The sequence below is a fragment of the Pleurodeles waltl genome, chromosome 1_2 (genome assembly GCF_031143425.1).
Source record: "Pleurodeles waltl isolate 20211129_DDA chromosome 1_2, aPleWal1.hap1.20221129, whole genome shotgun sequence".
Taxonomy (NCBI): domain Eukaryota; kingdom Metazoa; phylum Chordata; class Amphibia; order Caudata; family Salamandridae; genus Pleurodeles; species Pleurodeles waltl.
This window is the reverse complement of record NC_090437.1, coordinates 690,061,312-690,087,881: the sequence shown is the minus strand read 5'-3', so window position 1 is coordinate 690,087,881 and position 26,570 is coordinate 690,061,312. Positions and strand designations below refer to the sequence as shown.

General features: G+C 39.1%; 1 protein-coding gene across 5 annotated transcripts in view; it reads right to left on the bottom strand.

Annotated features, from left to right (window-relative positions):
- Positions 1-26,570, bottom strand: part of DCLK2 (doublecortin like kinase 2) — a 482,935-nt gene that overhangs the window by 219,813 nt on the left and 236,552 nt on the right. For 3 of the 5 annotated variants that reach the window (XR_011205402.1, XM_069242636.1, XM_069242638.1), the window contains 2 exons: positions 23,087-23,134; positions 7,695-7,792 (listed from right to left, as the gene is read on the bottom strand). Coding sequence is in view for 4 of the 5 variants with exons in the window: in XM_069242636.1 (XP_069098737.1) it covers positions 7,695-7,792; positions 23,087-23,134 (146 nt within the window). In the remaining variant the exon portion in view is untranslated. The remainder of the gene's footprint in view (positions 1-7,694; positions 7,793-23,086; positions 23,135-26,570) is intronic. The other 2 variants (XM_069242637.1, XM_069242639.1) reach the window with 1 other exon arrangement.

Sequence of the window (26,570 nt, the reverse complement as noted above, 5' to 3'; positions counted from 1 at the left end):
AATTACAATATATTACAATGATCCATCTTTTGAGTGAGTCTACTTTGATTATGGAAAGAAATAAGGACCCAATGTCACTGTGTTACAATCCACATTTTGTATTGGTGACAAGTGTATTGATTATATTTTTACAGACTGGCATATGTCTATAGCAGGCCTGGAAACGGGGGCAATAGAGGATTGGATATTTGCAGAAAAATAGCAAAAATTAATACATAGTAATCTAGACACAGAAATGAGGATATCCTATGCAATTTTGAAGACACATATACTGCTAACGTATGTATAATTACACAAAACAGAACGCATAGCGATTTGTACAGTAACTTGGTTAGTGACATAAGTAGAAGTTATAAAAGCTTTTAAATGGACAGATTTCACTTAATGCTTTATATTTACCAACTTGTTGTGGAATACCAGTTAGAGCACATCCATTTGGTGACATTAAAACGTAAACGTATAAATGTAAAAGTTCAGATTTCACTTATTGGTCTTTGCCAGGGAGAAACCAATTTCATGCGGGGTATAGTGTCCAGGTTCTTCTTATACTCCCAAAGGGCAACCATCAACAGTTGGGAGAGTCCTACCCAGGCCATGTTTCAAGCTAAAGCTAGACTGGCACGCTACAAATAGCATTGTCAGAATTTAATCTAGAACACTTTCAAAAAGTTTGATCAGACCTAACTCTTTCCTCACTCCTTGACCCTAAAGCTTTAAAACAAATTTTAAAAAATAGACGTCTTCTTTATATTATAGAGATCGGTTCTGTGCCTTAGGTAAATTAGATGGCATCTCAATTAACTCTTTAAATTCACTCACACACAAGTGACAGTCATTTTGGTAAGGCATGCTATGTCATGAAAAGAAAATACAAATATTTTAAGAGAAGGCAAACAATGTTATGAAGTGTAGACTTACCCTGCTTCCTTTGATCTGGGAAGAAACCCGCCTTGCATGGTCTTGTTAAAAGATTGATGTTCATGTTTTGTAACCTAAGTGCAACTGCTGCTGAATCACTTAATAACTATATTTAATTTCCGCACAGGCGACATACAAACTGTTCACTATATTTAAATGGGTTCAGTAGTTGTAACTAATGAAAAAAACTTGTGTTTTTCATTTTCCTCATCAAGGCCTTCATAACTAAGTTAATGGTTGCTATACTCTTATTCATGAAAAAAAGGTAAGAACCTTCATGATGTCTAGCTACTAAGGCAAAATAAGCAATCTGCAACACATACACAGCTGTTTTCATAATCCTGGATACTTATCAGTTCATCTAAGAGCAATAACACTTATTTCTGCCTACACTTATGGTGCTGGACTAAGATAAAGAATTTTTCATAAGAACATTTTAGTACAAATTCCATGAGCCTGCAACAATGAGCACATAATTTGCAGAGAAATACAACACCCAGTTCTTAGTATTTCTCCTAATGCTGTTCTGTTTTCCAATGTGGAGATTCTCTCTTGCAAGAACTTTAGGTTCATTAATCCTATTTCATCATTATATTGGCCTGTAGAAGAGCCTCCTCAAAAAGATTGTCAACATTAAATCACCTTTGATAGTTATTTTTTATAGGCCACACACTGTATTAGAATAAGATCTATCATTATTAAAGTATGCCTAAAATAACATTTTGTTTTTGTACATAATAACAGTTGGTCATGATAAACAGTTTCAATGTGTTTAAACACAGCTCAATCTTCTCATGTTCTCTTAGTTTCATTTGTACAGGAGACAATGTTAGCACCAAAATATTTCAATATGTAACAATGCAATAATACAAAGAGATGTTATTTTTGCAAGAAATCTACATTAACAAAATGTACTGATTCTCTGGAATCAGAATCATTCACACTGCAACATTTTATTTCGGCTTTAAAACTGAGCAGCAAATCTGTGCAATAAATATTTAGCCAAAATCTTATAAAACATTTACAAGAAGGGACCATAAAAACGCTCTAAGGCCTTAAAGCATACTTTTCTCTTGAATTATTTATTTTTATAACAATATTTACTCCAGTGTTTAAGTCAAAAGCAAGGTGACCAGTGCATACAAATGCCACCAAACTCAGTCACTGAAACAAACGCTTTTGCAACATTTTTATGTAGTATAGCATTAATAAAATATTATGCATTGGTATTGCAGTACGTATTAACCAGACATATTTTGTTGAGTCCTGAACCTAATTATGTTTTGTAAGGAAAACATGTGGCAGGTAAAGTGGCTTAATCTCTTCCTGGGCTATTTCAATACCATTATATTTTGTGGTGATAAATACAAGGAACCCCCAAGCTTCTAGGTGCTTGGCCACAGACATGGAAGCAGGGAATCGTATCCTATTGAAAAAGGAAAGAAACCTGAAAGCTTGGCACTCGCACTTGATCACAGCACGCTGTAAAAAGCTTCACTGAAACATGAATGCTACATCCTGAAGAGAAGTCACTGAACAAGCTTAAGGTCTCCAACGAAGGACATATGCAGCAGGTTTCCAACTAAATAATTACATTGCCAAGATCAATGTCAATATCTTATTCACTCTCTCCAGCAGAACTGTACCACTTAATATCTCTGTGGAGTAACAATTATCCCCAGCATGACAAACATTTGATTTGTTGCTCCACACAATCCACCCACAGAGCAAGTCTGTTTTTCTCTTCAATGACACAAGGGAAGTTGGCTGGACACTGACTGTATAATGAGGGCTTATTCGGGGGACTTGCAGGATTCATAAATCTCAAGGATACATCTTAGCACTCAACTTGAGAGATGTGGTGCATGCATTAGTGTATCCTGAAATCTCTGTATTGATGAAACTCGCAATTCCCAGGCCTTCTTTAATATTAATGTTGAGCTGTGTACGATAGTAACCTGCTAAACAATGGGCATTAAGTTTCTAGGCGACACTTACAGGAACATGACTGGCATTTAGCAGGTAGCTGTTTATGTCAGAGGTTCCCATATTGCTCCCGTTTGTCTTTCAGTGACATTCATGTAAGAGAACTGTTGTAGATTGCAAGAAGGCTGTATGCAGAACAAAGCGGCACACAGCATCACACTAATTCTGCCTGCTGCATGACAATCCTTGACAAGTCTTCTCATTTACAGAATGGATTCAGTTAATTATATTGGAGGAACATTATATCTATCAGGTTAAGTCTTTATAGTATGTACAAAATCAATGTTACTTCAAGTATTTGGACCAGTGATTCCATGCAGTGCCGTGCTCAGAGGGGCATTGTGTACTAGATTTGGAGGCTTGCACAAGAAAGAGTTCGTTGGAGAAACAACCAGCCTTTAATTTAAGGGCAGCTGATTCTCAAATGCTTCACATTTGGGTAATGTTTTCTTTCTCAAAGCGGTTCATTCAAATATCTTTTACTAGTAAAAACAAAAAATCATTAAATACAATATCCAAAAAGTCTGTTATATGTTTACATTGCGACTTCACTACAGTTCACATCATAATAGTTATATTCAACAATTTCCTCATTGACATGACATCTTGAACACTATACAGTCTAATGTGGTGCATCTTTGAACACTTGCATTACACATGCATCAGTTATTTTAGCTTGGTAGCCAAAACGACACCCGCAAGCTGGCGTCCATCAGCCGAATCACAGAAAGAACATGCAGTTGATTAAGCATACACTTCATGAATGCAAGCCGATGGGCATGTACTACGGTTTATGTAAAGAACTTCCGAGGCATAACTAATCTGGAGCCTGAAAACAGAGTATCCTCATCACATATTTGAGACTCCAGACAAACCCCATAATGGCACATTTCCACACTTCTTTTGCAACAGCTGTGGACCACTGTAGCTTAGTCACAGCAACAACAAAAAAAAGAGATGAGCTACTATCATATTCCATAACAAGACATTACCATGAAGTCAGCATTGTCGTTTTACTTTCCATAAATGTACTACTAGGAATAATGAAGAAGAATTTATCTTGTCGGTGAAAATTGTTATGTATAAATTTGTACAAAATGTGAGAGGAGCTTTTGCAGAAGATGTGCAGCTCAAGGTTATCATGGGCAAACATGTAGTTTGCAGGGATTTTCACGGCGCTTGTCTTCTTAGACTTTATTATTTATGTTTTGTTTTTGTTATTTTGCCTTTATGTTATGCCATTGTGAGACCACTGCTGTATGGTTTATGTGTTTGACAGAGGCCATTGGCAGGGAAGTATTGGAGAGGCATGAAAAATGCATGTACAGCCAAAACCTATTAATGTACCAGTGCGTGGGTATTCATAAACAATTTGCAAGGTCATTTCCACCATGAAGATTTTCATAAGGTTACTCCTAAAAATAGGTTGGATTAATTTGTTTTTCTAAGATTGCAGTAGATGTAAGCATCACCTCCAGTTTTAAGGCGGGTGCTTCAGAAGAGGTTCCTTCACACGGAAAAATGTTAGCCCTCAGGGAAAAAATACTAAGCTACATGTGCAAATAATCATTTCTGCTCGAATTCTTTATGCAGATTGTCGATCCAGTGGAAGATTTGCATGAGTTTCTATTGGTCATAGAAGCAATCATTAAAATCTAGGATTTTCATAGATTCTCAGCAGTAATTATGAAGCCCATGAAATCTACCCCCAAAGGTAGAAGGACGCCTAAAGGACTTGGTTTCATAACGTTTTACAGGAGGGCTTTATGAATACAGAACTTTGTGTTTTTTTTTTCTGTGTATGGACATATACACAACACAATGTACATTTTAGCCGCTCCTGAATCATTACTAAGGGGACTGTCTCTCTATGTGGCCAAACTGCAACAGAGACAGCATGTTTGCTTCAGTTATACCAACTTTACACTTAAAACAAAACTGCACCTATACATGGACAGTATACATAATGCTGTGTGTAAAGTTGTTTTAGATTTTGCATGTTGTCTCACTGTCTGGAGTTTTCTATGTTGGTGAGATCTGTGAAATAGGTAATTCTGTGTGCCCCTCGGTTGATGAGGAACTGTACTCCTAATTCTATGTTTGTGGATTGTCCCAGTTTAAGGTTTTCAAAAGGTGGTCACACTACTTAATTCCTGGGAGGTCAAAATCGGCATCCTTTCTGGAACATCAATAATGACTGGGTTGCCGGCTCTGTTACTCCGGTCTGGCGTTTGCCACACACTGCATTGCTTTTCCTGGGTATTCTCCCCCACCTACATTTAGATGTGAAAACCTTTCTCAGAATTTGGTTTTGAACAGCAAAAATTGTTACAATTAATATATAAAAAAGTCACACTATGAAGGTGAGTTTTTGTTTCCTAGCATGGAGTGTTTTCATCTAATATCACAAAATACAACTCTGTTACAATCTTGTGAACCATAAGCAATGCATGTGTTCTAACTTTCAAGAGAAAGAAAAGTTCGATCCAACTCTGTAAATATAGCGATTAGGAACAATTAGCATTCTGTTAGTACAAACTTCAGTTATGTTTGGAAAAGATAACTTTAATGAAAATCTACATACAGGAGCAGAAACAATAACACATCGCAAGTCACTTTAAATATGGCAAGCTCAACCACTAAACTGAATGAGTAGAAATATACTGTATATTTATATCACTCTGGGTTCTTTACAACAGCCACTTGAGAGGCAGTACATTTAGCATAGATCTCTGGGCAGACCAATGTAATATTTGGTAGTCGGTTGATAAAGTCAATCTAGGTAATATGTTGACGTTTTAATATTATTCCTCAGTATTACTTTTCAATGGATCACCATCATCCTTTACTCTACTTTTTTATACACTATTCATCTGAAGCACTTTTCATTCCCTCCTGCCACTGGACTTGCTTTATTTACTTTCCAGAGGCACTCCTTGAAGCCCTCCTCCTTCCCTCTCCAGCCTCCTCTCCTATCACAGATCTTCACACCAGACCCCGTTATTATAGTGCAAATATCTCACTGATATTTTCTTTACTTAATGAGTGATAAATGCCTACCCCATACAGGAGGCATATAGGAGAATAACTGTGTGAAGGGTTTAGTAGCTAGAGCTTAAGGAATCACATCCTGTCCCTAGTCTCCAGGCCCATTTCCATCTTCCATTTGATATAGGATGAACAACTTTTCATTTACATACAGAGATAAAACCTCTACAAATATCCCATTTGTTAAATGAAATGTAAAGGTCTGTTTGAAGTAAAGACATACTTATAAAACGGCTTGCATGTAATCTCAAACGACTCTACTACTGCCGGTACAATGGATATTTGCCGCAATGACATGGTGCTTTTGTCCTTTATTAGCATTCCCTGGTTACACAATTGGCCTTACACTTAAAAAAAACACTTCAATGAAACTACTTATTCACTGTCAGCACTTGACTCAGTAGCGTCTGAGGTTGCTACACATCTTTAATCTGTAAAACTCAGAAGAAGTATCAAAATGGGTGACGTTTACAGTAGAAGCTTTAGATTTAAAAATAAAATCATCCATCACATACAATTTTAGTAGAGCAGTATGGCTGCTTCTGAGCAGGCAGGTATACCTGGTACAGTTATAGAAACTCTTTTTAGTGTTAATGTACATCACAGCAAAGTATTCTTCTTAACAAAAAGAAAACCTACATTTGGTTTTGAATTATTGTAACCTAAAGACATAGTTTAAAAATACAATGATTTTTTAAAAATGTAAAAAAGGGTGAAGACTAGTAAAAAGCAATTGGCACAGTAAAAAATTGACCCACCACCCAAGGAGGTGAATTGCACTTTTTTTTGTGACGATGTGCAATTGTGATCAGGCTAAATGCAGTCACTCACTGTACAAGAGAGTCAACGGGCTTGATTCAGATCTCTCTATAGTGACAGTGGCGGATATCCCATTTGCCGAAATCTAAACACCATTGTTTTCTATGATATTTAGATTTCGGTGGAAAGGATATCCGTCACTGTTGCGACAGAGTAAGCCCTCTGCCGAGATCTAAATCAGGCTCAAAGTCTAAACTCGGATTGCCCGATGCTGTATGGTGTGCTGGCCGGACATAAAATGTGAAATAAATTTGAACCAACCAATGGATGAAGAGGGTTGACCTAAATGCTCTCTATAGAGGTATCAATGTATGCAGTTTTTATTTACACCTTTGTTTATTACATGAGTTTTTGATAAAACTAAGGTTGACTCCGAGCCAGGCTTAAAAATGACTCAAATACACTGAGAAAAAAGGAGCGAGAACGAGTGATGCTTCCACTCTCCATAAATAAAAACCTTTACAAAGTCTCTTATTCTAAGAAAAAAAAATCTAACTCACTGGATTGCAATCCAGCAGTGACGAGACTAGATTATCAATAACAATTTACTCCATTTAAGAGGAGATATCTGAAAAATCAGCTGAACAGCTGTATAAATATCATCCACTTAAACAGGCATATACAAACTGTTTGTGACATTAAATACCAATGTAAAAGAAACAAGATTTCAGGTCTCTTCTTTCCCATGTAACACACACACACACACACACACTCTCAATGGTCAATTGTACAAGTTCGTCAAAACAGACTTATAGCTACTCTCAGGACTTCATCTCTATTATAGGTCCCAAAGTTTTTCCCATGCATTAAGAGGCAGTCTGTGACTAAAAGGACTGAGAAGCAACAGAACACATGTTTATTAATACCTTCAGTGCTAAGATCTCATTGAAGTGAAACTCATAGGAAGCGGTCAGATGCCTTACCCTGAGTCCCCGGAAGCTGCCTGGACTAGTCGGCGAGGAGCTGGAAGATTTGGTCGACTTCGGTGTGGACAGTTGACTGCTTGGTGTACCGCCATTGACTAAGTGGAGCAATAAAGAAACACAAAGAGTTGGACCGTGTTGTTTTATTCTGAAAACAATACTTTTCACATAAACAGGAATCCCAAAGCCCATCACCCACGTGAAATTTTTAATTTTAATCAAGTGTGAGAATTAATCTTTTATATGCTTCAGGAAGATGAATGAAAACGCCAATCTTGTAGGGATCTGTTCAGCATCTCTTGGCTTCATAAGAATGCCACATTGTCTCAGTTCTTTGGACTAGTAGTCTTCACTTGAATTTTGTAAACAAGACCACATATCTCACTTTTGTCCATGCACGTGTGAACCAGTAACACACTTCTCATTCATAGGAGCCACCAGTTATGATAAAACTATCACACAGTTCAGACGGTATTTAGACAGACAGTGCAGGGGTGCAGCTTGGTCAGTAAGATTGGGGGATGGGGTGAGCTTCTGATTTTCCACCAATCATGCTGGTGCATCTTGTTAATACACATTATATAAGAAGCACGACATGAGTAGACTTAAGGGGCTGTGGAAAGAGAGAGGAGGGCGGAATGTTAGTGATAATTAAAATACAATATTATTCAAACTAATCAACATTTTTATGGCCTTCAAAACAGAGATAAGCGAGTGTGTGCTTTTGTTAGTGTGGGCATGTAAAAGTCAGTGGCAACTACCGCAAATCAAAAGTGGCGGTGAGGGGTTTAAAAAAAAAATAAAAAATAAAAAAAAAAAAATGTTGCTCCCGGTCCTGCTGCTGGCTGCTCCGTCTCTTCCCAGTAGTCACCACAAGAGCAGTGCTGGGATTGGCCCGAACTGGCTGCTTTGACGCTCGCTCAGGCACAGGGAGCCTCTGCCATTTCTCCAACTTCGCTGTGTAACACAGCGGGGTTGGAAAAATGTAACTGGGCAAGTCAGTTTGGCCCACCTAAGATGGCCCGCCAAACAGACATGCGCTCTTTGCGGTGCCCATGACTCTTCCTCCCTATAGCCTTGCCCCGCTCCACATTCCATGTCTGTCAGAAAGGCAGCGACAGATAAAATGTTTTATTATCATTTTATTTGGCACTGTCGTCTGACTGAGCAGAGGGGCAACGCTCCTCCGCTATTATGGAGGAGCTGCCCCTGGTAAAAATCCCAGATAAAATCCGACAGACAGTTCACCATACCCAATGGAAAGCACTTGTTCCCAGCTATTTATTACAGAATACAGTTTTAAGGGAGTATGTAACACCTCCTTTAAAAGTTGTGCCCCTGACTTAGTGCAAACTCCATAGTTTACAGCTGATTTTTAAAATAAAGTGAGTGAAAATGAATAAACATGCTTTTTTAGATAAAAAAGATGATTTGTTCTAATGTGGAAACGGCGCAGATTGCATTCATTCTCCATGACAACCACCCACAGCATGCCTTTTTCGGGGACGTTGAAAATAGCTATGATGCCACGTTATGACAGGATTCATAACAATAATCAAAACAACCCTCTGCGCAAATGCCTACTCCAACACAAACTGCTTGTTTATGCTCCTAATTTGTTTTTTTAATTGCAATGTTGATGGAAGACATCAAATTCAATGTGCTGTGTATGGAACATCTTCGCTATTCCCACGGGCATGATAAATGGGGAGGCTGATGGGGCAGAAAGCACGTGTTCATTGCCTGCCTTATGAATGACAGTTGATCACAAAAACTGAGGGCACGCCTACGTATAGATGAGTGCGAGCCCAGCAATGGCTCGTGTTTTTTAGCTTACTTACAACTACGTCACGAGCCAGGGGATGTATTATATTTGGTCCTTGCAGCATAGTCTAGCGGCACAGCAGACATTTTATTTATCAGCAACAACAACGAGGTCTTTGGAAATGCGTGCGAAGCAGATTCATATACATACTCTGTCTAAAGATATCACGATAGGTCATCAAAATATAGGAAATAGTGTACAGCCAGAAACAGAGGCACAGCAGACATGTATAATAAATAGTTACAATGTCCACCCAGTGTATGATTAGGTCCTATGAGGTATAATTTGTATGAGCCCTACAACAAATTTTTGACTCATGTAATCGTGCATCCCTCCTTTCCAAATTAGAGTTCAAGTACAATGAATCACCGCTGAGTGTGGGTTTGTCACTCAGACATTGCCCGATGGGGGTGGCGGGGGGGGGGGGGGGGGGGGGAAGGGTGGATTAGTTTTTTGGGATGCTTGTGGGCCTGTTTATGGTCTGCTGGGTTGGTTTTAAAAGATTTCCCAGAAATTAAAAACAACCAGTGCCTGCAGGAAGCTCAAATCCAGCCAACCTTCCATACCTTGTACTTATACATCACTTATTTACAAATTCAAAACTGCCCCAATTTGCAACAAGGTCCACTTTTTTTTTTTTTTTTAGCTTTTCAATACACTAAATTTTGGGGGTAGGGGGCACTTTTATTTGGGTGCTCAGACTTATTTTCTGGCCCAGTCGGACACTGCATCATGAACTACTTCCTCTCTTCCACACCATCTCCTAAAAGAATCTCATCTTGAGGGGACACATATTGATGTATAGTCTTCAGTAGGAGAATAATGCAATCAAAGAGCCTAAACTAGAGTTCAGTTGCAAGGCCTGGTGCAGAGTGGCTGACTGTACTGAACATCAACAGCAGAAGTTGAATACACAGACCAATGTCGCAGATATCCTAAAGAGGACGTCAGGCCTAACATTTACACACATCTTGAACAGGAAGGAGCCTGTCGAGATACTTGCCTTAGATTTCACGCGCTAGCTAATCAGAATACCGCGTTGTTCTTTATTTACAATTTATAAAAAGAGACATCAGTACTGCTCTGAGGTGAGGGCGAGAGCTCTTGCTTGGCCATCCCAATGCTCCATTTATATAATCACACATATATCAGAAATTTGTTTTTTTTACACGAGACGCTCCTTTCTCATAACAATCTGTGCTCTGAATGGTTTTATATAGGTGTTTTGGTGTTGTATACATGCTTGGACAAGTTTTAGAGTGGGGCTGCTGCCATCAATGTTACATTAGTGAAGTCATATGGACTTTGACAAGCACCACACAAGGAACCAATGCGTTTCTCCACCTCTCTCATGTGGGCAATAGCCTATATCCTTTCATTGTATTCAATTCTAGATCCCATTTTGTACCTGGTCTTATTACTTTCGGTTGTACTTGTATTTCCATTGCTTCTGTGTAGACGATGGAGGTACCCAGTCTTCCTTTTAAGCAACAAATGAGTGTAACAAATGTGTGCAATAAACACTATTTTGCTTTCCCAAAGACAGCCAGCCCAAAGCACCTAGCATAGCAGTATTTACACCATTTTTAACTTGTCTTAATGCTTTCACCTCTGCCTCGATCCCCCGTCTTCTGTGTAGACGATGGAGGTACCCAGTCTTCCTCTTAAGCAACAAATGTGTGCAACAAACAATGTCTTGCTCTCCCAAAGACATCTCAAAGGCCCTAGCATAACCGTCTATATACAAATCAAGGTTACAAGATTCTACATGCTGCTCATATGGGTGGGACTGTGCCGTGCCCACAAAATGCTGTTGACCCCCACACACCACTGGAAAGAAAGGCATGGGCCCTAAATCTGGCACATAAGTTACCCCACCTCACAGACGGTAGGAAAGTACAGCCATACTTGTGTGCAGTGTGCTACTTTCCACCAGGGCTCCAGTGCCACGGAACAGCGCCCAGGCCCAGTAAAATGTTAAATATAAGGAGACTTGCCTATGTACTCTTCTCCACACAACAAATGGACATTGCAGGATCATTGATCTCATTAGACATTGAAAACGCTTTGGATACTGTCCACCGGGAATAGCTGTTTGAATTGTTGGGATTGTTTTGGGTCACAGTTTGCAGGATGGGTCCAGTTGTTGTATATTACTTCTACAGCTAGGGCATGGCAGGGAGGGTTGGTGTTGGCTGCATGGCCAATGGAAATAGGGACCCGACAAGGATGCCCCTTTCACCTTTATTGTCTGTTCTTCTTATGGAGGAGCGAGTGATACATTTGCTAGAGGCCCTTACGGCACACAGAATCAAAGTGAGACACATGTAGTGTCTGTGAACATGGACGATAGCCTGGTGTATGTCCAGGAACCACATCTTTTGCATCCCTAACTATTCACCGTATTAGACAGGCTCAGTAACGCAGCTGGGCTACAGGTAAACAGAGACAAAACAGTGGTGGTTACTGGCAGTTATAACAGATAGGCTAGTGGATATTAATTTTAGATGGACATTGGATCTGTTTCAGTACCTGGGTATCCAGGGAGCACACTCACCAGTCCAACAATATGATCTAAATATTGGTATGGTGATGCAGGGGTTGCACAAATTAGTGGAGTTCTGGAGAAAGCTCACGCTCTTCATAGCCAGCCGCATAGCCTTTTCCAAAATGGTCTTCCTTCTCCGATGTCTGTATAGCCTATAGAACATCTTGAGGATACTTTGCTGAAAGCTATTCAAAGAGTCAGACTACTTATTCCCTGGTCTAGGGGGGAAAAAGTCAAGAGTAAAACTGGAAGTCCTTAAAAGAGATCAAAGTGAAGGGGAACTGGGACTCCCCGACCTGGAATTGTATTACTTAGCGATGCAACTCCAACATGAGGCCCGATGGTTTGACTCAGAAGACAACTCGGAACGAAAGTTATTAAGGGAAACTTGGGAGACCGTACAGTTGCCCATTATGTTATTAAGCAGCCATACTGCTGAGATTAACACGTAGGGATGGCATGGGATGTCATAGTTAGAGGGATTCTAAAATGTCTTCCCTTTACCAGACCCTTGTTATTATGGTGGGTACTGCCCTTCCAAAAAATATATAGAAATATTTCAGTGACTCACTGGTGGGAGCAATGATGCATTACCATGTGAGAACTCTTTCTGTGGGGAAACCTATGTGCCATTTGAAGAGGCTTCGACTAATTTCAGGGTGGAGCTGGGTCATTTTTTACACTATGCCAGAATGGTACATACGACCAGGGAGATCTGCACAGTTTTTCCCAAAATACCTCAGCTCGAAAGCTGTATTGGACACTTTGCTCCATTTGGGCCATGTTGCACATGGTGTATCAATGCTATAATGTACTTTGAAACTTAACCGGTGGAGGCTGTCATACACTGCAGTCGGAGGATGGGATAGCAAACTAACGCCTCCACTTACAGATAAGCAAGGAAAACAGGCTTGTGGGCAGGCCCAATCTATCTCCAGTAATGCTGGTTTCAAATTGGTGCAATTCAATGCTATATGCTGCACATATCTGACACCATTTTAGAACCTCTGGCTCAATATGTAGATGTTTTTCTGAAACCTTTTGCGTCTCAGACTCAAGCATATGTCCGTGATTCCATGGACATTAATAACAAAGTTCAAGGGATCGCCATTCAATGAAGATAATCAGATTTTGGTGACATTTGATATTGAAGCCCTATATACAAATATCCCAGAGGATGAGGCTATATAAATCATTAGGATAATTCTAGACACAAGATCTCCCCCTGCTAATATCCCAACAGACGTTTTGGTTACCCTGGCCACCCTTTGAAAAATAATTTCTTTATGTACAAAGATAATTTATATCTACAAATCAAGGGTGCGGCTATGGGATTTAGCTTTGCACCAGAGATAGCCAATCTGGTTATGGACTTCTTTAAAATGAAATGGGTCTATGACATCTTGAACCCTTTCAAAAATAACATTACAAGATGGTTCCAATATATTGATGATATCTTTATGATCTGGGAAGGCAACATGTTCCATCTGTCAGCCTTTCGAGAACGGTTGAACCAACGTACACCTGACTTTAGATTCACAATGCATCATGAAGTTAAGAAAATTAATTTCTTCGACCTTTGGATTGTGTCCAATAAAGGTTTCTTAGAAGTTAACGTATACAAAAAACCAAAAGATCGCAGCTCTTTATTGCATTTTTCAAGTGGCCACTCTAGAACTATGAAGGAAAATTTACCTTATGGTCAGTTTCTTTGTATTAGAAGGAACTGTACTAAACGAGATCACTATTTAGAAAATGCTAACAAATTGGTACAGAAATTGATTGATGGAGGATATCCCAAAAAACTAGTTAAAGCAGCCTCTACGAAAGCGCAGTTTACACCAAGAGAAACTCTATTAGTTCCAAAAAAACAGAAGCGAGAAACCCCCTGACTTGTGTCATTACATATAATCCTAAAGCTAACAAAGTGCAATCCATTATTGAGAAAAACTGGAGAATTCTCACTCTATTAGGTATTGAGAAACCACTTTTTGCATTTAGAAAGGAACGCAATCACAGATAGGTAGACTGAGTCTACTAGAGCTGCTTTTTCCTGGGCAGAGTATTTTGGCCACTGGCAGGCGAGATATACATTCGTTAGTCGCTTTAAGGCAGGCGTTTTGATTATATGCCTACTTCAATATGGCCGCCATATTTGCCTGACTGGAGTTGGACATATGAGGCTGGGGAGGACGCAGACTTTTGACCTGTCCTTCCTTTTCCACCCTGCACCCTCAGGATGGATCCAGGTGCTGCCGGAATGATTTAGCGAGCGCATGAACGCGGTGAAACACATATGAAAGGAACACCCATTCTTGTAAGTTTCTCAGATGCTGCTGGAGCGATCGAACGGGATATATAAAATATCTAATTGCAAACGTGGCGAGAGACACACACGATCGATGTCCATGCTCGTGAAAGATTTTTGGATACAATAATTACAGCAATAGATGGAGATTTGGTAAAGAGGGTAGAGAGAGCACACGAGATCGCAGCTTGAAGGACATTCCCCAGTGGACTAAGTCACAGGAGTAAAGTAAACAATAGTCTATTTTTTCAGTTTATAATTGACGCTTTCTAAAATAAGAAAGCAGATAAGCATCACAGGATCTAGCTAAACTTACATATTATCTACATATATTTTTTTGATCCTAGAGTGAACTCTTAAAAATACCATATTTTTACTACATGGAAAATCTTGAATAAAAAGCTAACATTTGTCTATATATTCATATGTCGCCTTTTTCGCCTACTTCACTTCCTTGGTGTGGTTGTTGATATGGGATAGATGCACACGGTGCAGATTTCCTTAGACACCTCAGATCATTTGAGGAGCAATCCAGGGTATTCACCACCACATTTTTTAGCATGACTCTCACTGGTTTTAGCATGAATTTCATATTGGGCACTAAAAGGTTGCAACACACATGGTTTTGGACTTTCTGAAATTTTTAAATAACATGCTTGTTGTTACAATTTATAATTTGTTTGTTCAATAGGTACTTCTTTCATCTATGGTCCTAAAGAGGCCCATAACTATAAGGGGCCAAAATGCTTCAACCTATTCTTTAATGGAGAGGTTGCCAGAATTGTTAAATAACACTGATAAGGAGTTATTTTGGCACACATTTTTTCAAAGAAATGGACACTGATACTAGCTTGATGTGACCAGAGTGCAATCATCTCCTTTGTGGATTAGTGTAGAAAATAAACAGTAAACCACACCTTTTTGAATTAAAAAGGACAATTGAAGTGCAAATTTGATGAATTCAAATGGCTGAATAATTGTGTAAATAATTATTTATGTTAATTTATGTATATTTTTGTATTTTGTGTGTTGTGTAACACTTGTCAGTAATTTTTTGTATGATCTATGGTTGTTGATTTTGGCTCATATACCGTTCACAAAAAATGATTAAATTAAGTATAGAACTTAATTGTTCTTTAAGTGATTTAGAGTTTCACTGATGTATTAATGAAAATTTTTCCCTGCTAGTTTCCATTTTGTTTATTCAGTGCGCCCTTCTATTTTTTTTTATTCTGATGAAGATGTAAGTGCATCGTTTGAGGATAGCCATGCATCATACTTGCAACCACTACACTCCAAGTGTTCTTTTTGCCTTCATATTCAAACCAAGTCCTTCAGCTTTAAAAAGACCCATCTGCCATGTCGCTACTCCCTAAGGCAAAGGACATCCAGGTATCTTTTTAGGCCCGATATGTGCAACTGCGCAATCTGGTGTGCTGAAAGTGTGATGGCATTTTTTATTAGCTATCATCTTAATGCCAGCATCCTGGTTTTATTTGTAGAAATCTTATATTACAGTTTTGGCATATTAGGCCATTCTCTGGTATTCTAGACCACACCGTGGAACACTGTAGTAACTTTTATATATATATACACATGTATATGTATATGTGTCTATAAGTTCACCTAAAAACACAGTTGAAGTCCAGTTATGGTTAAAAATTAAAACCGAAAAGCCACTGAACTTATTTCTTAATTATAGTTAGCACCATAACCCACAACTCGCACTATGGTCATGCAGGATATAGCTCTCAAATCAAATGCAATGCTCATGACTGAGCTTTTTTCAAACATACATTAAGGTATTATAACAATGGCAACCAGAACTTCACTTTTACTTCTGTTTTATTTCAGTGGATTTTTGGATTTTATGTATCATATACCACATCCAGGAGTTTAATTAATGTGCCCCACTCTCAACAAGCAGCCAACCCCCACCGCTGTGCAAGGTCTTCAGTAGTGCAGCAGGTAAAGCTACAAAGCCTGGCCCCAAACACTCATCCCTCCTCTGCTAGCTTAACCCTCGCTGTGGGTGGCATACACCAAATGTAGCTGACTTGGCACATATGCTGTGTGTCTAGTATGTTGTCAAACATTATGTCCGTTATCATATGATGCAAACTATCACATCATTGGTCAGAGTTTTGACCACTGGAGTAGCCTGTTAAATTACTTCAAGTCCACAGACCCTATAGGCCATTGTCACAATAAATGGATGAGGTCAGGGATGTCAATGTCATTTTCGATGTCCGCAGTCATGTCAATGATGTCATTTACCATTTCATGAGTGATGTAATAAGTAAGATCATACGCAGTACATGGCGGTTTGCAAGTTCTAGTTGTGAATTTCAGTGTTTTTGTTTTTTTAATCAGTTTTTATCTCATTTCAACACTAAAATATAAAATAACTTTAACCTTTGTTTCTTCAGTTAATTTCTAGAGTTTTGTTAACATAACCCAAGAACTAAGCAAAAACCAACCATAAAGTCAGATTAACGTGTTTGTTTCATCGAATTTCTGGGATTTTATAATCATATTCAGCCAACACCCACGCATGGTCTTTATCTTTCCTAAAAAAAATAAAAAAATCATCTTGCTACCTCAGAACTCGCACGCAAGCTCCACCCCCATGGTACCAGGATACTCTGTAAAATTTCCCATAAAAGCTTGCATTGTACCGCATTACCATGGCAGTGAAACTTGAAAAGTGACTCCTGTGTGAGTACTGCAGGACCTCATAGCAGGGCTGCATTGGGTCCAGCTGTAGAACCACACTACCCACAACCTGAAAATAAAGCATCTTGGGGGCTCCTTCTAGGTCTCCCTTACATGTTCCTGGGGGTCAGGGAATCCCTACCCTGACCCCTATACCATTTTTCAAAACCATCTTTAGAGGGACAGAATCCTGTAAAGGCGGCCACAAAATTTATTTCTCAGTTGTAGCCAATTTTTAGAATTTTCAGTATTGTATGACTTCCAATGAACCAACATTCCAGATATAACTTTTTAACCCTTTTGTGATCACCTGACCACCTCTTTAAATGGTGATTTCCCAAAACGATTGAACGGATTTACACCAACTCACAAAAAGAATGCTTTCTGAGTAGAATTCTTTCTTTCACATTTGGTGTAATTCGGTTCAGCCATTTTCCTGTATTGGACAGCAAAATGTCCTATGGGAAATAATGTGGGAAATCAGCATTTTTATATCCCTCCTGCCCCCCACCCTCCGTCACCCGCCCTCCAAACACACACACACACTTTTTCTTCCTCTGTGACAGATCAGTGTGAACATTTCCATGTAGGAGACAAGATTTATTTATTTTTTTGTAAAGCTTTGTCAAGATTCATCAAAAGTTATTAGTGAAACAAAAACGCTCTTTCGATGGACCATGATCCAACAATAACTACACTGTGTGAAGTTTTATTTGCATGCATTGTAATATATTCTAAACACTTTCTTTATCCAACACATTTGTAAGAATGCACACCCGGACATCACTTCATGCTATTTTTAGGCCTGGGTAGAAACTGGTATATGTCTAGCAGACCTACTATGCATAAAGTGGCCATCTGAAAAGCAGTACTCCCCGGCTGTCATTTTATTGGCTATTTGGTGAACTAGTCAGCTTCCTAAGGCAGTGCTTCCCTTGCAGTTCATGAGGTTAATTGAGGTCAATAGCTGGGAGAGGCTATTTGGCGAATGTACCAGCATCTTCAAAAAGTGAGGTTCTTCTCCCACTACAGGAACTTTGTGCAGTTTAATCAAATTCCTACATGAACTTGTACATGTAGGTAATCATGTAAATACGCTGCAACACTTGGCATGTCCCATTTTCAAGGACTTATGTTTTGAAAAATACTACATCAAAGAAACTACACAAATCATTTTAGTTGTAGAATGCCCCCACTCAACATACTTCTCTTCATCGTATTCACAATGAGGGAGAGAGGAGGAGGAGGAGGGGGAGAGTGAGAGAGGGGGAGAGGGAGAGAGAGAGAGAGGGAGAAAGGGAGAGATGGGGAGAGAGAGGGAGAAAGGGATAGATGGGGAGTGTGAGTGTGTGTAGCTTATTGTTCTCACCATTCACTTACAGAAAACAGGCAGGTGGAGTATGTTGTCCAGAAGGCACTTAACACCTCTGTCAAAGGAGGCAACATGTCGAACCCCACAGTTCGCTTTGTTTATGCATCAACATTTGTTTCAATTATTCCCTCACCAAGTGCACGTTCACTTAAATGCGAGCTGGAAAGATCATTCCCAAAGCATCAGTTGTGTGCCTTCTGGAGTATCTCATGCTTCCTGTCCAAAAGTTGCAAAGAGCTTTGCGCAAAGACAACTACTATATTAATTTTACTTGACTTCAAATAACTGCTTCCAGTATGGCTGTCCCTCTGATCCCTATTTCACTTTCCTAGTTTGCTTGTGATGTCTCAGATTTGCCGACCACAAATTAAACAATAAAGTGCAGCCAGAGATCACTTATGCACTAAAATCCTCATTGGTGCTCACTAATTTTCTCCACGCTCAACCAATTGATGTGCCTGTTTTGGCTCTTGGTGGTCTGGAAGTAGAGTCATCCAACAGTATGCCACCTGGCTTTTCAAGGCAAAGCCTGTAAGGTTTAGGGCTGAGCATGACCTGAGCTGGAAAGGTGGTGGAGAACCCTAAGATGCCACACCAATATGCCACAATAAGCCTTGCCTATGACGAAATGTGAAATATATATGAAAGTTATATCATATTGTGCACACCCTGAGACACCCTAATTCACAATCTTTCAGCACATACTTCTAAATTCCATATTAAAGTAAGAAGAAGGATCTATACTGTGTTACCAGTAACATTGTTAGACAGTATTAGTAGCAATATTGTATCATTGCAGCATGCATGAACAGCATACCCTTTTTTTGCATTGTAAGGGTTGGAAGATAAAGGCAACCATCATTTAGACAAGAGTACTGTCCGAGCAAAATATTCCCCACACTCCCGGCAATAAAGTTAGGTTAAACGGTTAACATTAAATGAGGGCCACAAGTTTGAACATCATTGCATGTTACTTAGAAAATTACTGCTGTTTATCTTAGTAAATGTGAGCTTGGTGATCCTCTACTGCTACAAAGTGACAAGGGATAGATTCAATGAGCCAAGGCACACAAACATTTATGTATTCCTGTATGTGTATGCATTTGTTCATTAAAGGCAGAATTATTGGCTTTGCCATTGCTTGGTTTTACTTCCTGGCTGGAATTTAACTGCAAAACTGCTATGCTAGACAATGGCCCTCCCTGTTTCACTTAAGGGCTGTACTGATTCTGTTGAGTGTGCTTGGGGAACACAGTACAGTAGATTTAGTAGCATACCTTTTGAAAGAGGGACAAGGAAAACAGTAACTAACGTGTGTCTAGCAGGAGAAAGTTTTTGAAGAATGACTGAACGAGAACTGGGAAATAAGACATCTTGGGATATTCTAAGCATCATTGACAGGGTTGAGAGAGTTCAATTTGCCATCATCTTTTGTAAACAAATGATTGCATGCTTTAACGTTTTGAAGGTTTACAAACTCTTCTGTCATTAATAATACGGTACTGTGCTCATTGAGCAGGTTCTCATATTATGTAGATGGCTTAGTGACTTAAGCACTCACTGCTGACACCATTTCATTAGTTCACAACTGTCATCCCTCCCAGGTTAATACATTCAGCTCCATAAAACTGGGCAATAGTAGTGCCTATTTTTCACAGTGCTTAAAAATGGCAAAAACAGCAGTGTGACGTGCTATTTGCTAGTGAGTTATTAGTGCGAGATAGCCACTTTTAGATTTCTGATGAAGAAAAAGGGAACAACTAGGAGCAGGTAAGTGCAACTTAAAATCATCTAACGGAAGGAAAGAAGGCACTACAATGAAAAGGGGAGATAAATCGAGGATGTTTCTTGTCACAGGAACTTGAAATCTGAAGACCCACACATTAAGTGGTGTGGGGTTGACACGTCTAAGTGACCACATCAAAGGCACCTTGAAGAGAAGGACCAGCCACTAGAGTAGACCATGATGGATTTATAAGCTTTGAAAACACCCCACTCTCTACAATACAAAAGGGAGCATCATCTGGTGGATCCCTGTGCTTAGCAGTGGATCCTTTGAAAGAGCAAACCTACAAAGTATGCAGAATAAAGAAATACAATAAGAACACCTGTCAAAGAAAATCCTAATTCAACCTCTATGCCATAATAAAATGTGAGGAAGCTACAACCTCGTAAAACACAACAAATAATTTGGTGGTGGGTGATAGAGGGTGCTGCTGTATAGTGCTTTCCACACCTGCAGCCTTCCCTGGAACATGGCGCCTATTCTGTTAAACACAAGAGACCAGTCAGTAACCCAGAGAAAAAACTGCTTTTATATCAGCGATAATGAGCCAGCCCTCAGCTGAGGCACGGGCTCTCATTTCTTGTTCATCACTAAGGACTGAACTGTAGCTTTATCACAAGTTGCCTCCAAAATAAAATGGATCCCAAAGAAAAGAAATGCGTTTGTCTGTAACATGCAAATGTAAAGGGAATAAAGTAAAAAGCCAGGTTAGAACCTAAGACTGTTTTATTTAATGAAACAAAGAAAAACACGAATCTTAGAACAAAAGCTGCAGCAACCCAATCTTCTTTATGCAAATATCCCTCTCTGTCATCAAGATAATTTTATATGATAAACGCCCACAATTATATTGTTTATTAACCTTTACAGTTGAGACCCAAAGTTAGACTCCCGCTGAAATGTGAGCAATATGCGCTTGCACAATTATCATGCATTACTAATGCTACAATGAATTTTAAAAGTTCTGTTCAGTATCTATTGTCTATAGATTGAATGTCTCATTCACGGAAATCTTAATGGACACATTAATAATCTACAAAAGCACGTCATCAGAATATATGAGTGTGAGGCAAGGTGGTTGGTAGCATGAAGTGAATTCTACTTCATGTGTTCATTAAGTCTTTCTTCACTCTTTATACAATTGCAGCATGGTGTCATATACAGTTCTCCAACAAAGAAACCATTTTATATCCTAATTTGCACCTAAAGAATTAATACTGTTGTTGGAGCACTGCAAGCATGTTAGCAGCTAAATGTCTACATGCTAAAGATAATGCATCGTCTTCCATCTGCAAACTTCTAAGGACAGACTGCAGATTCATAAGGTGAGATGAAAGATTAGAGAAGTACACAAATTACTCACACCCGATGGTGATTTTGGTCAGGGGTAGCGACCTCTGTGGCTCACCATACACAGGCTTTGATGAAAGTGCTACAGAACGGCAAAATGACATCCTGAATAATGAGTTGTACTTCTATAAAGGCTTGAAATAGAAATGGACTAAAATTTTTCATTGTGTTTTAAACTGCAGTAACACTTTCTGATACTTAACAAACCTTTGGTCAAAAGCATGCCATGTTTTTGTTGCCGGTTTAAGAATAGGTATAAACTTTAAGAAGCTACTCGAAAGTAAAGAATTGAGATTACCGAATTTCCTTACCTTTCCCCACTACTTAGCTATCTTAGGTTTCCTGACTTTTGCATTAAAATATTGTAGTTTCATTTAAAATACTATAGAGTCTCTATCAATAAATAATACTTCTGCGGTTGTCCACCTAAAATATGTTTTTCTGCACAAAACTAACACGATGAAACCCACATTGACTAATATGAATGAAAGCAGCAACATGCAACATTTATATTTATAGCGGATCAAGGGTTCTGTGATTAGGACACTCTACCGTTTCAAAAATATAGAGCAAGCACTGCCGAAAATGAATATTGCTCCTGGAACTCACTCTTAACACCTCTCCTCTCCACACTCATAGACTAATCAATAAAGCTCTCATTAAGTTCTATCTATAATTAGTGCACCTTGTACAAACCATCCGCTATTGTAGATTTGAACATGAAGTGGATTTACAGAACATAGGTATACTTTCACTGTCAACTGCATGTGCATGCTGCCCTTTTCTCCAGAGACCTGCTCTTATAATGTAAGTTATGTAAACGCAGAAGAGCAGCTCATTGGCCTACAGCCAGGCACCCATTACTCAAGTCTCAAGGAGAACGTGTTTATTAACTATGTGGCACTGTGAGTTAACTAAAATAAAACGAAGGAACTGTTTTCTTGTGCTTCCCTTCAAAAGAAGTCCAGAATTTGGCCAGCTTCCCCACTACATACACAGTAAGCCCTAATTACACCTAAGTCAGTGCTTAATTTGTGCAGGTGGTTACAGATGATGGGCACCCACATTTATTTTTGGGGACCAGGACTTATTTTTCACCTTTAATCTTTGATCCAGAGCAAGAGAGAGAAAGGTAGATAAACAGAAAAAACAAAGCAAAAAAGCAAGGATGAAAAAGAACTTGCATGAGCGAGCTACAGAGCCGATACTGGATTAAAAGCTAGACAGCATAGGTATTTGGCAAACCCAGCTTTAGGCAGCACTGGCAGCAGGCCCCAATAAAAACGTTGTGCCCCAGAAATTATTATTATTTTTTATTTTTACAAATTAAGCACTGAGACAGAATCTTTAGTGAGGTCTACTCTGGAGAAATGACAGCATGCCTTTGGTTCGCAAAGCATAGGCGGGTGCTTCAAGCTAAGGTACACACTGAAGGGTCATAAGCGGGTGAGTGAGTGAAGACAGATAGCCACACTAGGATTGGCTCACCTGGGGATCTTGCTGTTGAAAAGGAACTGGAGTATCCACCCCTCTTTACTGTTTACATGCCGTTACACAAAGGAAGAAGACATCAAGGAGAGAGATTATTCCACAATTTTAATCATGCAAAATTAAAAGAAAACATAACAAGACAAGAAAACAACACAGAATCAGGGGACAAAACCAGACAGGCACAAAAAACTGATTTTCTGTTAAGAAAGTTGAGCTGTTTGAAATGCAATTCGTGGCTTCCAAACTGTTGTCTTTTGTCAGATATGCAAGGGACAGACTAGGAGTGTGGCTGGTGAGTAACATCACTCAGGAAGACAGCGTGTGGGGAAAGGAGGGCCTGAAATGCTCGCACAGTAAATGAAAGAGGATAAGTGCTCACTGAATGATAAGGTACGTTTGTGGAGAACCCAAGACAACGACCTAGCTGAAACCTACATTTTTTGCAGAACACGCAGCACCAGGACAGCAAATCTGAATGCCACCACAACTGGCCACAGGCATAGTCAATGGGTTTGGTTGTACAAGATAAATTCGGAGCTACTGTAGACTATTAATCTTTACGTATACGAATCTTGAGGGAGTGTTCATTTTATAGACTCCTGTTCAAGCTCTATAAACCAGTGCTGGTGAAATTAACAAACATGTTCCTCAATAATTAGGCAACATAAGTACATATTTTCAGTATACATTTCGCGAGGCTAAATTTATTATCTGAAGAGGAGTAAAATTAATGTAAATATAATTTCAAAGTTGATGACGCATTCATTCATGCTCATTTTCAAAATATTCGTTTAGTGTATTTTTTACACATGTAGTAGCGGGAATGCTCAATGCATTAATTATACCCACCCTGCGGACTCTGAATGAACTAAACTCGTAATTGTAGGCGTTTGTAGTGATCTGGAAGAATCATGTGGAGCAACACTTATACTCAAACAATACACCTACTCATTTCTTTCAGAACTAAAGAACTCCAAAGAGCACCTGAACAAAAAACATTGGCAACATCATTGGCTAGGTCTTCTTAAAATAAAAATGCTTTTTCATCGATTGTCGGTATTGTAAGTGTGTTTGCGCAGATTAGTCAATGCTGGAATCCCTGTGTGAGTGAAAATGTGGCTGAATAGATACGTGAATGAAAGGGTGGGTTGTAGACTGAGTGCACAGACGAACGGGTAAGTAATTGTGTACTGGATTAGTGACAGTATAAACTAGGAGGGTGTGAGTGAGCACATGGAGAGCTCGCAAGATGTGTAGATGTGTGCATTAATTAATCCAAAGTACATGGATGGATGAATGATTGATTAGTGCATGGATGGATGAATGGGTAAGATGTTGAGTATGTAAAAACCTGAAACTGGGGTCATAAATCTGCCCATCATTCAGTTGGTGGCAGAAGACTGCTCTCCCCTCTAGGCACTTCTACTGAATCACTAAGTCAACCAGTTCTTCAGCTATTCATCCATCCTTCTATGCAGTCGATCACTGAGTTGTTTTTGACCCGTCAACATGCATACTTCCCAATCAATGAAGAAACTGCTTCAGATATAAAAAAGCAAAACCTACTGATATTGCCAATGTTTGTCAAACTAATAATGTCTATCTATAAACTAAATAGGTCTGCAGTGATAGTTCGGTATTAGTACACACAAATTTGCAGGAAACCTTATCAGAACAATGATTATACTTGATAAAAATATTTTGTTTTTCTAACCATGTTTTAGAAGTCAAACCTTTACAAATTTGGCATAACAATGTTATTTAGGATCAAAATGTGTTCCTTTCAAGGTATTGAGAGAAGGTGTACGATAAGGCTTTTACCACTGATAGCAAAGGGCAGATTTCTTTATTAAATACAAGTTTTATCTCGAGCATTTGTTGGTTTCTTAAACTGGAGTTTTGGTATGTGACAGCGAGTTCTGTAGGAAATAATCAATGATTTGTATAGGGTCTAATTTAGAAATCTGCCACAACGCAGGGTCGTCTCGTCACAGTACCCCCAAACCCATCTGATGCTTATACTGCGGGATTCCTATTGGTCCCATGCTAGAGCTTTTGTCTTGACTTCTGACCTCCCAGAGTGAACTATCCCACACCGCCTTCAAGGATATTCAGTGCAATAGGGTTCAAATCACCGCCCCTGGGTCTCTAGAGATCAGGAGGGGCAGAGAATCAGGCCACAGCATGCCAGCGTCAGCATGCGCTCTTAATCTGCCCAGGCTGTTGTCCTGCAGTATCTTATATTAAACAAGGTTGAAATTAAGCTAGGAACTGTGATGATATTGGAGAAGTCAGGAGGCATACGGAAACAAACATTGAAGAAATGTGGGTATTTGTGAGGTTGTTCATATTTCTACATTAAGAAAATGACCTTGGATGTTTTTCCAACTCCTTGAAAGATTCTTGTGTTAAACACTCACCTTCTGCAAATATTAAAAGATAAAACTAGAAATCTGTGTTGAAAGTTTATTCTTATTCTTGCCTTGTGAAAAGTCCCATGTCCAAAAACAAGAAGAACCTGAACAGGAACACTGCCCTGTGTTTGTGAATGTGGTTCCACAAAATCTGAGCCCGTCCAGTGTATTGTGTGATCTACAGGCTTTCCAACTCTTTTCTTCAATATTCTTTTTCAAAAAGTGAATAAAACAAAATTAAACAAAGTAAATTAAATAAACAACACATATGTGGGGCAACGAACCCTGGTAGGAAAGCAGTAAGTGGGTCACCTTAAAGATGAAGCACCACAACATTACCAATTATCACCATCTTTGGCGTGAATCCTCAATAGATGACCAGTAATGCAGAATTACTTTTAGAGGTTAATTATTTTTAACGAGGCCACAGAACCCAAGTGGGAAGGTTCAAATGAATATAACGTGTCTGACTTTTTATAAACATAGTTTGCATGCTTCATATATATCCAAGCTAAATATTTTTGGCATAGTCATTTCACTGGAGCACACATAATTAGAAGGTGGGATGAAAGTTAAAAAGAACTAGAAGCAAGGAGATTGACATCTACCCTGGCAGAAGATTTCAGGCATTTTGTTATTCAGAAACGTGTTTGTATGCATAGATTTCTAGAAGTCCATGCCATGCACAGATTTCCGGAGCAAGCCTGGAAACCCTAACCCTATAGCAAGTGGGCTGGAAAATAAACCGAAGTGTTAGTAGAAAAGTATGAGCTGCACTTTTTTTTGTTTTCTTTTGCTTTTTCCTCAACAATGAAAATGGCCTTCTCTTTATAGAAGTGCCTTTCCTACATCTCCACGATCAATATGGCAGTTATTCAGACTACTTTCCAGTTTATCCAGTAGTTTAGCTTGGGGGCTTCCGGGTGGTTTACAGATGTAAGGGAACAGTGTGTTTCTTGCTGTCATGTGCTAAGAGTAGTGTGCTCTGTTATCACATAGGTCTTTGGGATGGGTATTTCTGGATAACTGATATTACTTTAAAGCCTTTGAGTTTTTGGTGAAATAAT